The sequence below is a fragment of the Mchenga conophoros genome, linkage group LG10 (assembly GCF_057382185.1).
Source record: "Mchenga conophoros isolate Kocher_MC1m ecotype Shallow Benthic linkage group LG10, M_conophoros_male_GT1.1, whole genome shotgun sequence".
NCBI classification, from domain to species: Eukaryota; Metazoa; Chordata; class Actinopteri; order Cichliformes; family Cichlidae; genus Mchenga; species Mchenga conophoros.
This window is the reverse complement of record NC_140535.1, coordinates 28,314,363-28,328,206: the sequence shown is the minus strand read 5'-3', so window position 1 is coordinate 28,328,206 and position 13,844 is coordinate 28,314,363. Positions and strand designations below refer to the sequence as shown.

General features: G+C 39.2%; 1 protein-coding gene across 3 annotated transcripts in view; it reads left to right on the top strand.

Annotated features, from left to right (window-relative positions):
• The window catches only part of usp28 (ubiquitin specific peptidase 28), a 26,896-nt gene extending 13,052 nt beyond the window's left edge, over nt 1-13,844 (top strand). For 2 of the 3 annotated variants that reach the window (XM_085289710.1, XM_085289708.1), the window contains exons 8-26: nt 406-476; nt 580-656; nt 734-882; nt 995-1,122; nt 1,312-1,407; nt 1,476-1,655; nt 1,860-2,068; nt 2,922-2,992; nt 3,257-3,485; nt 4,891-5,226; nt 5,911-6,044; nt 6,568-6,849; nt 7,125-7,220; nt 7,815-7,993; nt 8,308-8,386; nt 9,246-9,325; nt 9,788-9,911; nt 11,608-11,806; nt 12,609-13,844. In XM_085289710.1, coding sequence (XP_085145836.1) covers nt 406-476; nt 580-656; nt 734-882; nt 995-1,122; nt 1,312-1,407; nt 1,476-1,655; nt 1,860-2,068; nt 2,922-2,992; nt 3,257-3,485; nt 4,891-5,226; nt 5,911-6,044; nt 6,568-6,849; nt 7,125-7,220; nt 7,815-7,993; nt 8,308-8,386; nt 9,246-9,325; nt 9,788-9,911; nt 11,608-11,806; nt 12,609-12,784 — 2,895 coding nt within the window. In that variant the 3' untranslated portion in view covers nt 12,785-13,844. The remainder of the gene's footprint in view (nt 1-405; nt 477-579; nt 657-733; nt 883-994; nt 1,123-1,311; nt 1,408-1,475; nt 1,656-1,859; nt 2,069-2,921; nt 2,993-3,256; nt 3,486-4,890; nt 5,227-5,910; nt 6,045-6,567; nt 6,850-7,124; nt 7,221-7,814; nt 7,994-8,307; nt 8,387-9,245; nt 9,326-9,787; nt 9,912-11,607; nt 11,807-12,608) is intronic. The other variant, XM_085289709.1, reaches the window with a different exon arrangement.

Sequence of the window (13,844 nt, the reverse complement as noted above, 5' to 3'; positions counted from 1 at the left end):
ACCTGGTCATCATTTAGTCTTGGTTTAAGACTTCCCAGTGGTCATGCAACAGGTGGTCATACACTTAGACAAGCTCCATTCACTGGGGAAGACCATGAGATGATACTGAAACAAGTTGATCTTTTATTAAGATTTTAATTAAGAGCTAAAAGACTTTTTCTTTATCTAACTTTCAGTGAAGATTGTCATGTAAATGTAATAATATTTAACCTTCCCATTTGTTGTTTATATGTTTATGTAGATTCAGCACATACTAATGCTCAGAAGTCCCTTTAGTTCTTAGACAGCCCTTCATTAGGTCTTTATACATCAGAGACAGAGTACAGAAAAAGCACATAACAGAAAGACAATTAAATAAATGACTCAGACAAGTAAATTGCCCTTTTTGAAATGTGTCCCTTTTAGGATGTCAGTGAGTTTTCCCACAAACTGCTTGACTGGCTCGAGGATGCATTTCAGCTGGCTGCCAGTGGAAAGTACGTTTTAAGCTGATGGCACCCAGCGTGTTTTGTCATTGTCATCTTTAGTGCACTACTGCTTGCTAAATTAATTTAAAATAATGCCATGTTTTACTTTTAGAAATGCAGAAGATAAACAACATAACCCCATGGTCCAGCTCTTCTATGGTACCTTTGTGACAGAAAGAAGACACGAGGGTATGAGTTTGGTCTTTTTATTGGTGTTGTCTATGATTTTCAGTCATCCCCTGGTATCTATGTGATTTTTTTCTCAGGTAAGATGGTATATAATATTGAGCAGTTTGGCCAGTACCCCCTGCAAGTCAATGGCTTCAACAATCTTGATGAATGCTTAGAAGGTGCTATGGTAGAGAAGGAGATTGAGTCGGTTCATTCAGAGCATCATGTCACATCTGGACGTGAGGTGAAGAATTTGATAAACTTAAAATTGAATCTCTCTTTGTGCAGCACGCTCGGCTAGAGTTTGTGAAATTTAATGATCTGCTAAGAAACTCTTTATTTATTCATGTTTTCAGAGATGGTTCAAAAAGCTACCACCAGTCTTGACATTTGAACTTTCGAGATTTGAATTCAACACCCAGCTTGGGCGCCCTGAGAAGATACATAAGAAACTGGAGTTTCCTCAAATCATTTATATGGACAGGTGAGTTTAAAACAGAGGGGGATGGTTCCAGACTAGGCTTGTTGATAACTTAGGCCGCGGTCATTTCCACCAAAATGGTCATCCAACTTTATTCCATTGGTATTTTATGATGTGTGTATGGTGTAAATATTTAAATATAACTTTGCCACATTTTTAATTGTAGGAATCTTCTTGTTTTTGTGGTTACAGATATCTTCACAAAAACATTGAGCAGACCCATGAGAGGAGAGGAGAAGTAAAGAAACTAAAGGAGCAACTGGCAGTCCTTCAACAGAAACTTGAGTGGTAAGTTTTATCCTTTCTTTTTTTTAAGGTCAAATCTCCATCTAATTATCTGCTTTCTTTACTCACAGTTATAAAAACTATGGCTCTGGACCTACAAAGTACCCTCTAGCTGACATGCTCCAGTTTGTGCTGGAGTTTGCTACCACCAAGCCGACTAGCGTTTCCCCAGCTGAAGACTCGAGACAGGCCGCATCGTCACCGACTCCTCCAAGTGCCCCCCTCAGTGAAGCCATTGCCAAAGAAAGCAGGTGTTTACCTTTTTCAACTCTACTCTTCTTGTATAGAGCAACAGCATTATACTCACCGAGGCCACAAGTGGGATCTCGAAAATGAAATCATCTTTTAATAGATTTAATTTATTCTCAGTTAGTGTGGTTCCACACAGTCGTCTCTTTAAATGGGAAATCCTGACATGCTTGTAACTGCTGTGTCGTTGTTCTTGCCTTCTTTAGTGATCCCGGAGAATCAGTTTCATCAGAGAGCCTGGGTTCCAGTGTTTCCAGTTGCCAGAGGACCCCCATATACAAGCCCTTCACTCAGTGCAGACAACCTATTGACTGCCCACCACACCCTGCCCCCCACAGCATCACAGAAGAAGAGCTGCACTTTGCTAAAACCTGTCTTCAGCGTTGGAGGACTGAAGTTGAGAATGACATAAATGGTATGCTAATGATAATTCTCTTTTTATACCCACATTGATATTACCTTAAAGATTTACTTATATTGCTTTGTAAGCATCATATGAAATCATAACATCCTTCAGCTTTCTTTGTGTTGTGTTTTCAGTTGTTAAGCTGCAAACGATTTGTCTTTTGGTGCCTTGCTTGAGGGTTGATAAGTTCAGAGTGAGTAAACCAAAACAATCAAGCTGCATAGTATAAAACCCAAACATGCATAGAGTAGAGTGGGGTCATAAATCTCCTTGGGTTTTTTACCTTGTCTGGCATATTCCACATTATATAAACTCACTTGAACACCCAGTAATAAAAACACTGTGCTTAAAGATATGCTTCAATAAAACTGCTGCCAAACTGGATACAGCAGATGATGATGATGCATTAATGTGGGTAGCCTTGACAGTGAAATTGCAATGAGCCCCACGGTTTCCAATGACACTTGGTCTGCTACACTTATTCGCCATCTTCAGTGGAATAAAATACATTTCATTAAATATAAGTGCTGCAGGTGAGTAAAGAACAAAAAGTGTACTGGCACAGAGCTGTGCACCTGCACAAAAATAGAGCCAATGTTCTTCTGCTGACTGTGACTCATTCAGGCGCAGACAATACATCAGAATATGTTAAATGTCAAGATGAGTCATATTTCTTTGAATACGGGTGATAGACATTTGGCCGGCTCTCTCAACTTCCCCATTATGGCACATATCATATAAAATGTAGGACAGCTATGCAAGCATGCAAATTAGTATTATTCAGATTGACTTATTTTTGTTCCAACAGTTGTGAAAATCATTTCCTTTCAGGGTCTGTGTTTATTTTTTGCTTGTTTGCCAGAACTAAAGGCCAGCATTGACAGGCTCACTCAGACGCTCGAGGGCATGTACTCAGACAACAGTCTCTGCCAGGTAAGGCCTGCACACTCACCTAATTTAGCAATTCAATTACATATTTTACATCTGCAGCTGTAGAAAGTGAATGAGCTGAGATTAGATTAAACTTTACTGATATCTACAGAGAAACAGAAAATAGTGTCATGTAAACAGGACAACAGGACACAAATAAGAACAGGTCAACTGAAAGTAATGTTGCAGTTCATGGCGAACAGCTGATATTAAGTTGGGAAGCTGGATTCCAGTGTTCTTTCTCTATGTCTCTTGTGTGACTCTTAGGCCCCCTACAGACTCCATGCAGTGCTTGTCCATGAAGGCCAGGCATCAGCTGGTCATTACTGGGCTTACATCTATGACCATGCTAACCAGCGCTGGCTGAAGTACAATGACATAAGTGTCACTGAGTCATCGTGGGATGAGCTGGAGCGAGACTCCTTTGGAGGCATGACCAACGCAAGTGCCTACTGCCTAATGTACATTGACGACAGGCTACCTCAGCTCATCACAGGTACACCTACCTTTCAGTTATTTTATTTTTAAGAGGAAATGAGAGGAATGAAAGCAATTTTTGCAGAGCGTTCTCCGTTTACTTGATGCAAAGAGGCAGTTCAGAGGTTTCAGCTGCTCTCTCCAGTGCAAAGATTCCTTTGTCCAACCTTAATATTCAAGAGAGGAATGCTATCAAACACCTGAGCAGAAACCAAAGCATCAACATACTATAGCTGACAAGCGGAGGTGTACCATTCAAGTCAATTCAACTGAAATATATTTATTTTTAAAACAAAGGTTTATCACTTTGTTTATTAGCCAGGATTTATTTGAGATTTTATAGATTTATAAATGTATACCAAACTAGTACATTTCATTTGCCAAATTCAAGTAAATTTAAAATTCACACTGTATTTATGAAACAAAATGCTCAGCATATCATTATAAAAATGGTTTGTCAAGAATTCCTCATTCCAGTATTCAATTCAGTTCAGTTTTAAATAGCTCGAATCACGACAATAGTCGCCCCAAGGCGCTTTATATTGTAAGATGATGGATACAAGCACTTGGCGACAGTGGGAAGGAAAAACTCCCTTTTAACAGTAAGAAACCTTGGGCACAACCAGGCTTAGAGAGGGGCTAGAGGTGAGAGGAGGGGGAGACAGGACAAGAGATGCTGTGAGTGTGCATAAATACATGTAGAGTGAAAGGAGAGTGAAAGAATGGTTATTAAAGAAGAAAGAACACTCTGTGCTTCATTGCAAGTCCCCCAGCAGCAAAGGTCTGTTGTAGTGTAACTAAAAGATGTTTTTTTAAAGTCACCTGATCCAGCCCTAACTATAACCTTAGGAAAGTTTTGAGCCTAATCTCAAAAGTAGAGAGGGTGTCTGTCTCCTGAAACTAAACTGGAAGCTGGTTCCGCAGAAGAGTGACTATTCTACCTATAAATACTGTAGTAACCACAAGCCAGCAGTCTGTGAACTGCTGAGTGAGTCTGTTGGGGTGATACGGTACTCTGAGGTCTTTAAAATATTCAAGACCTTTTATATGAGGGGAGGACAGCATCACTTATGTATGTACTTATGTAAGTGCTAAGCAACGTTAAGGAGCAAAAAATATGTTTTTTCCTGTAACTTGGACTCATGTAGTGAGATTCAGTAAAGATAAAGGAAACTGAAATGAAAACAATTTATGTATAAATTATATGGAGTTCACCCAGTAGTGAAGTAGTGGCTAGATACTAGAAACTAGAAACGCATAAACATTTTTCTATGCAAACATTTTAAGTATAGTAGCATATTGAAATACCTATTTGTACAATGGATATTAATATGCATGAATTCAAATGGTATTACTTGAAAGGCATTAAAATGATAATAAATGACAGTTAATTTCCTAACTAAAATGTCTTACATCCCACCCAGAAGACACAGATGATGAGACGGGCCAGGTGCTCCATGGCATGGACTCTCTGCCACCCATCCTCAGGCGCTTTGTCCACGAAGATAACCGCTGGTTCCAGCAGGAGCTCAGCGAATGGGAGGAGCAGTTCTGCCAGACAGCAACCCCGCAGGAAGAGTCCACCGCCTCTGCAGAGCCCACAAGTCCCAGTCTGGATAACATACAGCAGTCACCTGTTGAGCCAGCACCCCAGTCAGGATCCACTACTGAAGAGGTGGATGAAGGAGTTGCTCCAGAGCCACAGCCAGACCAAGAAGCAGAGAAAGAGCCAGAACCTGATCTCAGAAAAGAGCCAGAAGGTCTGTAGTGATGCCTGAAAAAGTGAGAATGACATAAAATATTTCATCACCACTCTAGATAATGTGGAGATGTATATGAAACATGTAGTCATTGTAATTATGTTCACACCAGGGCAACTAAGCCAGTTCAATGAAATCTTGAACCTCTTTCAGGAGCACAATATATACAGGATGAGACTTAAGAAGCAGATTAAAACACAAAGTATTATATATCTGTTCAAGCTTTAGCCTAAGGAGCCCAAAACAGCAGTAGACATTGTATTTAAAAACTGTATGGACCCAAAATATAATTAGCAAGGATAAGCAATTCTCAATAGAAGAAAATCTAATTCTACATGAAATATTGAACTAGTTGATTGCACTTCTTTGTCCAATTAAGCAGGTGTCAGTTATCACTTTCTCTCCAACAAAATCACCTCCCTCCAATGTAGTTTTATTGGCTGTGTAACAAGAGCCCATCAAAAATGTAATGAACACTTGTTACTGCAGAGCTTTCTTAACTCTAGACAGAAGTCTGCCCTCAGGCTGGACGAATAGACTGTATCATTGCTCAGACCTTCTAGGTGGGGTCTCTAATACCAGATGAGATTAGAATATATCCAGTAATCTAATTATATATTTAGCACTTCTTCTTTTCAAAAGACACATGAAGAGTCAAAGCCTGTCTTTCTTTTTTGACCTTAGCGCAAACAGATTTATCTCCCCCACCACCAGAGGGCCCTGGCTGCCAGCCAGGTGATACCAGCACTCCAACAGTCACTGACACCACGGGGGTCAGCCAGAGCTCTGATTCAGAGGAGAAGGAGCCGCAGAATCAGGTGAACAAGTACACGACACCTCACCCTATCATTCCCTACCCTACCATGTTGAATATGGGTCAGAAATTCTAGGCCACAAAAATAAAGTGCGTCCATCTGGGTCAGCAATCAGATTTCCCCAGTTAGCATGGTGATGACCCTTCAGGACTTATGTAGAGCTTATTTAGAGACCTATTTAGATTAGTGTACAGATAACAAGTAGTTATTTGAAGTAATTTTTGCACTTTTTGTTGTGATCATAATATAAACATAACTGTTTTTGCTGACCCAGATAACCCGCTTCTGTTGAATGCAGATAACTATTCTGAATCACAATATTTCTCACCATGTTTCTCATTGAATACATTTGTTGTTAGAATTGCAAAGTACTGTAAATTAGCACTTTGAGACACACTGTTCAAGCCAGGTACTAGACTTCCAGAGCTTACTGGTATGCTGACAAGACCCCCAAAAGCTGTGAAAGCATACGCTGATATAAGAGAGTATATACTAACGTGTTCTATCTGAAAACTTTCTCTGTCAGATCCCTGGCCCTGATGTAGAGCTTTGCGATCAGACACCATCTGACATCCACGTAGAGAAGGATGACCCAGAGGTGGCCGGCCTCGTCTCTGAAACTGAAGAAGAGCCCCAGGCTTCTGGAGAGGCTCCTGAACCTATCGCAGAGCAAAGCAATCAGGAGCAGCAGCAGCAGCAGGAGGTTCCAGCCAGACCACGACAGACTGAGAATGAGGTCTCAGAAGTGGAGATCCCCAATGTGGGCCGGATCATGGTGAGGGCGGATGCTGACGGATACAATGAAGAGGTAAGGCCTAATGTCTTAATGGAGTGTGATTTAAGCAGTTATAAATACATACCTGCAGCTGATAGCTTTCCTAGTCAGTGGACACAAATATAAGCTAAATGATCAAATGCAGGGTTAATGTAAACGTTGATGAGATTTAAAGAGATACAATAGGTTTTGAGTCATATATCATATGTGTCATATGTTTTTTCTTTGTTTACCCTTTGGACTAATTATCTGTCATTTCATGGTATAATCATTCTCTTTTTTCTCTACATTGTCATGTCATTTCCCAGATGATGCTAACTCCAGCTATGCAGGGTGTCATTCTAGCCATAGCCAAGGCCAGACAAATTTTTGATAAGGAGGGTCCTGAGGCTGGCCTCATCAAGGTATTTTTTGTTTGGGATATTGATGTTCTTTTAATCACACATCAACTCTAAATTGCAAAAAATCTGTAAAAGCTGTATGACTGATTTGACCTGATTTAGACCCAGATACTCATAAACTGTCCTTGAATCAACCCGTGCTCTAATTGCAGTTTTTATCTCTCTGCGAGACAGTTTTATTAAAAATCCACTCAAAAACAAAAATGCGCATTTTATGGGACTTTTTCGCTAGAAGTTAATCCCTGAAGGAATTCCTTTTATCCTAAACTGGAGGTTCTCTTGCAATAAGCTCGGGAAGCAAGATTCACTTTGCAGGGTGAGAAGCCTCTTGAAGTATTCTTTCTGTATTTGATAAAGAACTTCTATGAAGCACAGTGTTTCATATTTAAAAAGATTAACATCAATAGCAAGATCTGTATTTTAACTTTGTCACTAAAGTCATGATGAAATCCCCATATTTCCTAGATTTTAAACAACAAAGAAAATACTTTAACTTGTGAAATGTGCGGTCCTTGTATAAGTCACACTGAGGCCTTAAAGTGTACAATTAATTAAATAAAGCATTAAAAACATTAAAATTTCCCGTGGTTCTTTCAGGCTTTCCATGAAGAGTATTCGCGCTTGTATGAGCTCTCTGAAGAGGAGACCACACCACAGGAGGATGCACGTCTGCAGCACGCTCTGGTCTACTTCTTCCAGAACAAGGCACCCAAGCGTGTCATTGAGAGGACGCTGCTTGAGCAGTTTACTGACCGCAACCTCAGTTTTGATGAGAGGTGCACACAGTCCTTGAGTGGCCAAAATAATTGTAACACAGATGAATTTTGTCCTAGATTACCCCAAATAAAAAAGTTTATAAATGAACTAACATAGAACAGAGGCATTTCAAGGTTGTAGCGTGTGTGTATATACAGGAATAGGAGTGTAATACTGTGGCTGGAAAGCAGAATGGTAACTAAAAATACAGTAGAATATATAGCATGCATATTGTGCCATCTAGTGTCCAGAGTTCAGAGCTGTAACTTTACAGTATCTTCTCCTTTCCATGCATTTGCTGTTAAACTTCATTTATCATTTTTGGTACTTACAGAGCCATCAGTATCATGAGGGAAGCCCGGGCCAAACTTCGTCTCATTAAGCCAGAAGACATGGACATGGAAGAATACATGGTACCGTCTCTAGGCTGAACGGATAAAATGTTTGATTTTTTTATGCAGGGAAAACATCATAAATATGCAAGTAAAGAAATTAGTATAATTTTCAAACAGATATTTGATGAAAAAATGTCATTAGGTCCATGATGCAATATGGCAGTGATCTGTAACAGCAGCTGAGACTTGCCCCCAAAACAGAACAGGGGCAGACATCTGTTAAGTAGCTTCACTGGGTTGAATTTTTGTTCCACTGCTGAGCATCTGTGGAAAATTAGTGGCTCTGTTAACAGATTTGTGGCCAAATCACCTCATTCTTGCCTTTAATAGCAATAAAAGGCTAAAAATCCAAAAGTAAAAATAGACACCCTGCACTGCTCTCAAATGTCAGTTTTATTAAGTATTTTGCGTTTATAAAAATATTATTACATGGCTATCTCAGCTTTATGAAGGAAGTTTGTTTGTGTTCAGTATATTAAATCCCTAATCTGTGTTTATTTGGGTCTGCGTGGTTGACATTCCAGTAGGGAGCATGTAAACCCAGTGACATTTGTTCACACTGGAATGAGAACTATGTCCAGCATGGAAAGACAGCTGGGATGGTGAAGACACCAATCACAGACTGCAGTAATAAACTGTTTCTTATATCAAGAATATAGCATAAACCTAACACCAAACTTGTCTTTGATTAAATGACATATTCTCTATGTCTTTATATCTGTGCAGCCTCTAACAGTCTGATTTTACTTCTTTTTTTTTCTTTTCTTTTTTTCTACAAAATAGAAGTTTTTATTCAAATACTGTCAAGTGGAAAAAATAGGAGGAGTGTAAAAGAGGGAATTACGTGATGGTGATATTTCTGTTTGCTCTCTCACAGCAGTGGCATGACAATTACAGGCTGTTCAGGACGGTCTTTGTCCATCTGTTGACTGGGCTGGAGCATTACCAGCACGGGAAGTAGGTATCGAATATTCAGCACAACCCTACCCGATCAGCATGTGTCTGACCACATTTTTCCAGATTAATATATGGTTGTTTGTGCTCATTCGTGCGTTACACATAAAAAATCTCACACATCACTGATCCTTTTGACACTGCCTACTAAGTTATGAATTCTTTACACAGAGTAAAGATGCACTCATTTAAAGCCAGGATATACATACCAAAGAATAGTTAATGATAGTACAGTTCAGATATCTATATCCTTGAATACTATAACTTTAGAGTAACATAACACGAAACAATTTCTAAAAGCATGGGGACCCTCATTTTAAATACTTTTCATATGTTTTCAGATCATAAAACTAAATATTTTGCTTACATTTTGATTACATTGTGTGGGAAATAACCATTTCTTTTTTTACAAAAAGTGTATTTTTTGTGTAATATGACAGCAGTTGTTGCCTTTGCGTACTGCAGGATGCGTGATGCACTGAATTACTTGGCCCACGCCTACGAGACCAACAGCACCCTGCTGCGAAACGGAGAGAAACGTGGTGTGGACAAGTCTCTCATTGCTGTTTACAGGAGGAAGTGTCTCACTGTGAGTAGGACTATTTTCCACTCCGTCGAATTGCAGATAGATCGCTGAGCTCGATTCTTCTCTATAAAGTCTGAAATATCAATAAAGAAAAATTATCTAAAAATAAGAGGTTTTGGTTTGCTTAAAATAAGATGTTTGCAGATCATTAGAATCCATCCTCTGGGAGTGATCCATGTCCCCCTGACATTTTCTAAAATATATTTCTCTGTACCAAAAATGTGGATAGAAGGACTGACTGGCCAAGAGGGCCACATTTAGGAGAGGAAATGTTTTGATAAGCTGCGCTTGGTTTAGTTTCCCATTACAGCCTGTATAAAATCTAGTCGGACAGTATTAGAGCAGGAGTAGATTTGTTCTCCAATGTATTGAATTTTATAAAGTATATTGACTTGGAAACGACGGTTCTTTAATTGCTGTTTTGCAGCTTTTGATTGTGTCTCTCGAACCTTTACTTTTAAAATGCCCTACATTTAAAATAGTTTAGTATCAACCTCATTTTGAATTTGATGGCAGCAACACGTCTCAAAAAAGTTGGGACCAAGGCAACTGGTGTGAGTGGTGCTAAAAAGAAACCGCTGGAGGAACAATTTTCACTACTTAGGTTAACTGGCAACAGGTCAGTTACATGATTGGGTAACTAGTCAGGCAGCGTTTCTCATAAGTAAAGCAGACAGAGGTTCACCAATCTTCAAAAAGAAAATGTGTCTGCCAATTGTGGAAAAATTTCAGAATAATGTTCCTCCATGTAAAATTGCAAAGACTCGTGAAATATGACTCGTGAAATATCATGAAAAGGTTCTAAAATTTGGAAAAATCTGAATGCCTGTGATTTTCAGGCCCTCAGGCAGCACTATAATAAAATCAGGCCTGATTCTGTTATGGAAATCACTGCATGAGCTCAGGAAGACTTCCTGAAACTGGTGTCTGTGAATACAGTTCCCCATATTATCTGCAAATGCAGGTTAAAGCTCTGTCACGCAAAGAGGAAGCCATATATGAACATGATCCAGAAAGGCTGATGTTTTCTCTGGGTCACAGCTCATTTAAAACGGACTGAGCAAAAGTGGAAAACTGCTCCGTGGTCATGGACGCTGCATCCTCTGGACAAAAGAGGAAAGGGTTTATCCGACTTATCATCAGCACTCAGTTTAAAAAGCCTGCATTAGTGCCTATGGAATTGGCAGCTTACACATATGGAAAGGCTCCATTAGTGCTTAAAGATATATACAGGTTCTAGAACAACTTGTGCTCCCATCTAGATGACAGTTTTTTCAGGAAAGACCTTGAATATTTCGGCAAGACAATGCTAAACCGCATGCTGAATCTATTACAACAGCATGGCTTCATGCCCTGCAGTCCAGACCTTAAAACAGCTGAAAACATTTCATAAGCATAATCAAATGAATAAGATAAAACAAGGAAGCTCAGGACTGTTGAGCAGCTAGAATCCTCTATTAGACAAAAATGAGACAACATTCCCAAAAGTTCAGCAGCTGTTTTCCTGAGATCCCAGATGTTTACAGACTGCTGTTAAAAGGAGTTGAGAGGGCTACACAGTGGTTCCGGTGCTTGTGATTAAAATATAGGGTGATAACATGTGCAAATCATTGTATTCTGTTTTTTTTTTACACTTTACACAGCATCCTAGCATTTTCAGAACAGGGTTTGTACATATGTCCTGTCATCCACCACACAGGCACTAAATGAGAGCGCATCGCAGCTATTTTGCAGCGGTGAGGAGGCCAAAGTAGAAGAGGGTATTGCCATCATGGATGAAGCCGTCATCCCCTGCCTTCACCTGATGAACCGGGACTCGACTTTACCCCAGGAAGACCGAGATGCAATGGAGGCCATCCGCAGCCACTGGTGCTGCTGCCTGGGCCGAGACATGGATCGTAAGTTTAGATTGTACATCAGTCTGTACCGTCCAGCTCTATTATTCTTATAGCTGTATACATGATGTCTCATATGATGAGCTAGAAGTTTTAATTACAGCAGCTCAAAAAGAAATAAATATATAAGGTGGCTTGCTGCCATGGTTTTGTGCATTTTCTGCAATACCGACTTTTAGGATGCTTTTAGGTTGCTGTAGGGTTTGCATCAAAAATGTCAAAATACACTCAATTATTTTTTAACTTTCAATAAACACAAATCATTAATTTTCAGTTAAATGCAACTGACATATATGAAAGAAAGGGTTTATTTTTTCAAATAATTCATCACTGAGGAAAATGTGCTTGATATAAACTGGATGTATACCAGTAAAGTAAATTTCATTTGACCAGATTCCATTAAATTTTACATTATGACTTATGTAACAAAATTATATGGAAAATTCACATGTAATCAAATTACTTTAAGTCAGCATGTTGGTGCATCTTGAATAAATATTTTATGTGTATACAGTAGATGAGGATCCCTTATTCTGAGAGTTTGAAATACATTTAAATTAAAAGGAATGTGGGACAGAGGCATAAAGGCTTATATTGAGTCAATACAGTATAAAGTTTGCATACTCAATAGTGTAGGTGCACCCTTAGACAACATTTTGCTGTAATTACACACATACATTTAATTCTATACCAGTAATGCTGCTAGCTAATTAAAATTTAAACCTTAAATTGAAACAAAACTGCAATAAAGAAAATCAACAATAAACTAAGTCGCTCACTTCTGCTGCTCTTCCTTTGTGTTCAGAGTCATTGCAGGTGAAGCTCGGCGAGTTGCTTCCCAGAGTTCTGGACGGTTCAACTGACACAGTAGTGCTTAAAGACCCACCCAAAGTCCACGTCACCCAGGCCTACGACCTGTGCAGTCGCCTGGCTGCTGTTATGGAATCCATCCACAACACATCAGTGGTCATTGTGAAGTGAAATCCCAACAACTCTTTTTAAACTATGTATCTTAACTGAAAGTGTCCCGGCTGATGGTTTCTTCTCCACTGACAGACTGTAGGGCGGAGACATCATGTAGTTTTAGCACAGATTGTTTATTTTAGTATATCTGCTGTTTTGCATTGCACACTTGCCTTGTTCACATAGCAAACCCTGTGGGTAAATGATGGACCATGCAGGGCTGTCACCACACGAATACATAATTATTACAAGAACACATATCGTGGCATTTTACCCCAAAAGCCTCAAAAAGAAGTCAATGTTCTTCTCAAGAATATTAAGGTATGCACTTTGACTGCTCACCATACGCAAACAGCTATAATGTGTAAAAGAGGTACAAACTGTACTTAAAATTTTAAGGACTACATCACAAGGATATGCAAAAAGAAGCCCAAAAGGTTGCAGTATTGCTATGTTTTGCCTGGTACAAGATGGAGAACCAGCAACTCTAAAGCGGGGATTATCTTTTCAGGTAACACCTAAAAGTTTGAAACTTGTCTGAAACTGTCTTTATGTTACCTGCTACAAAGAGACCGATAAAGATTTAAGTAGCTCTGACCATCTCAATTTACAAAACCAGCTTGCTGGAGAACAGTGAGGCATTGAAATTCTGATTGGTGCAAATGTTCATATATGGAAATGTTTAGCTGGGCTACCCCGTTAACTTGAAAAAGTGTTAACAGTTGTCCTGTCGCTCAGCTCTGCAGTAAGTGACTGGATTGATATTTGGATTGTGAATATACAAGACTAAAAAAAACCCACAAAATTTATACTGCACAGAAAATAATAGTGTTTAATAGATTTTTAAAAAATATATGTTTTATATTACTTTATTATCTTTGAAGGTCTATCTGTAAACGCTGTAAGCCTTTTGAAAGGAGACTTGATATTGGCAATCCTGTTTTGTGTCGCAGATGCAACACGTTATCGTGAATGAATGAGGATTTCTAGATGAGCTACTGTAACAGCCATTTTTGCCCACTGATTTCAGTCTTTCACTTGTGCTCTGTGATGATACAAATAAATGTTTTAAATACTC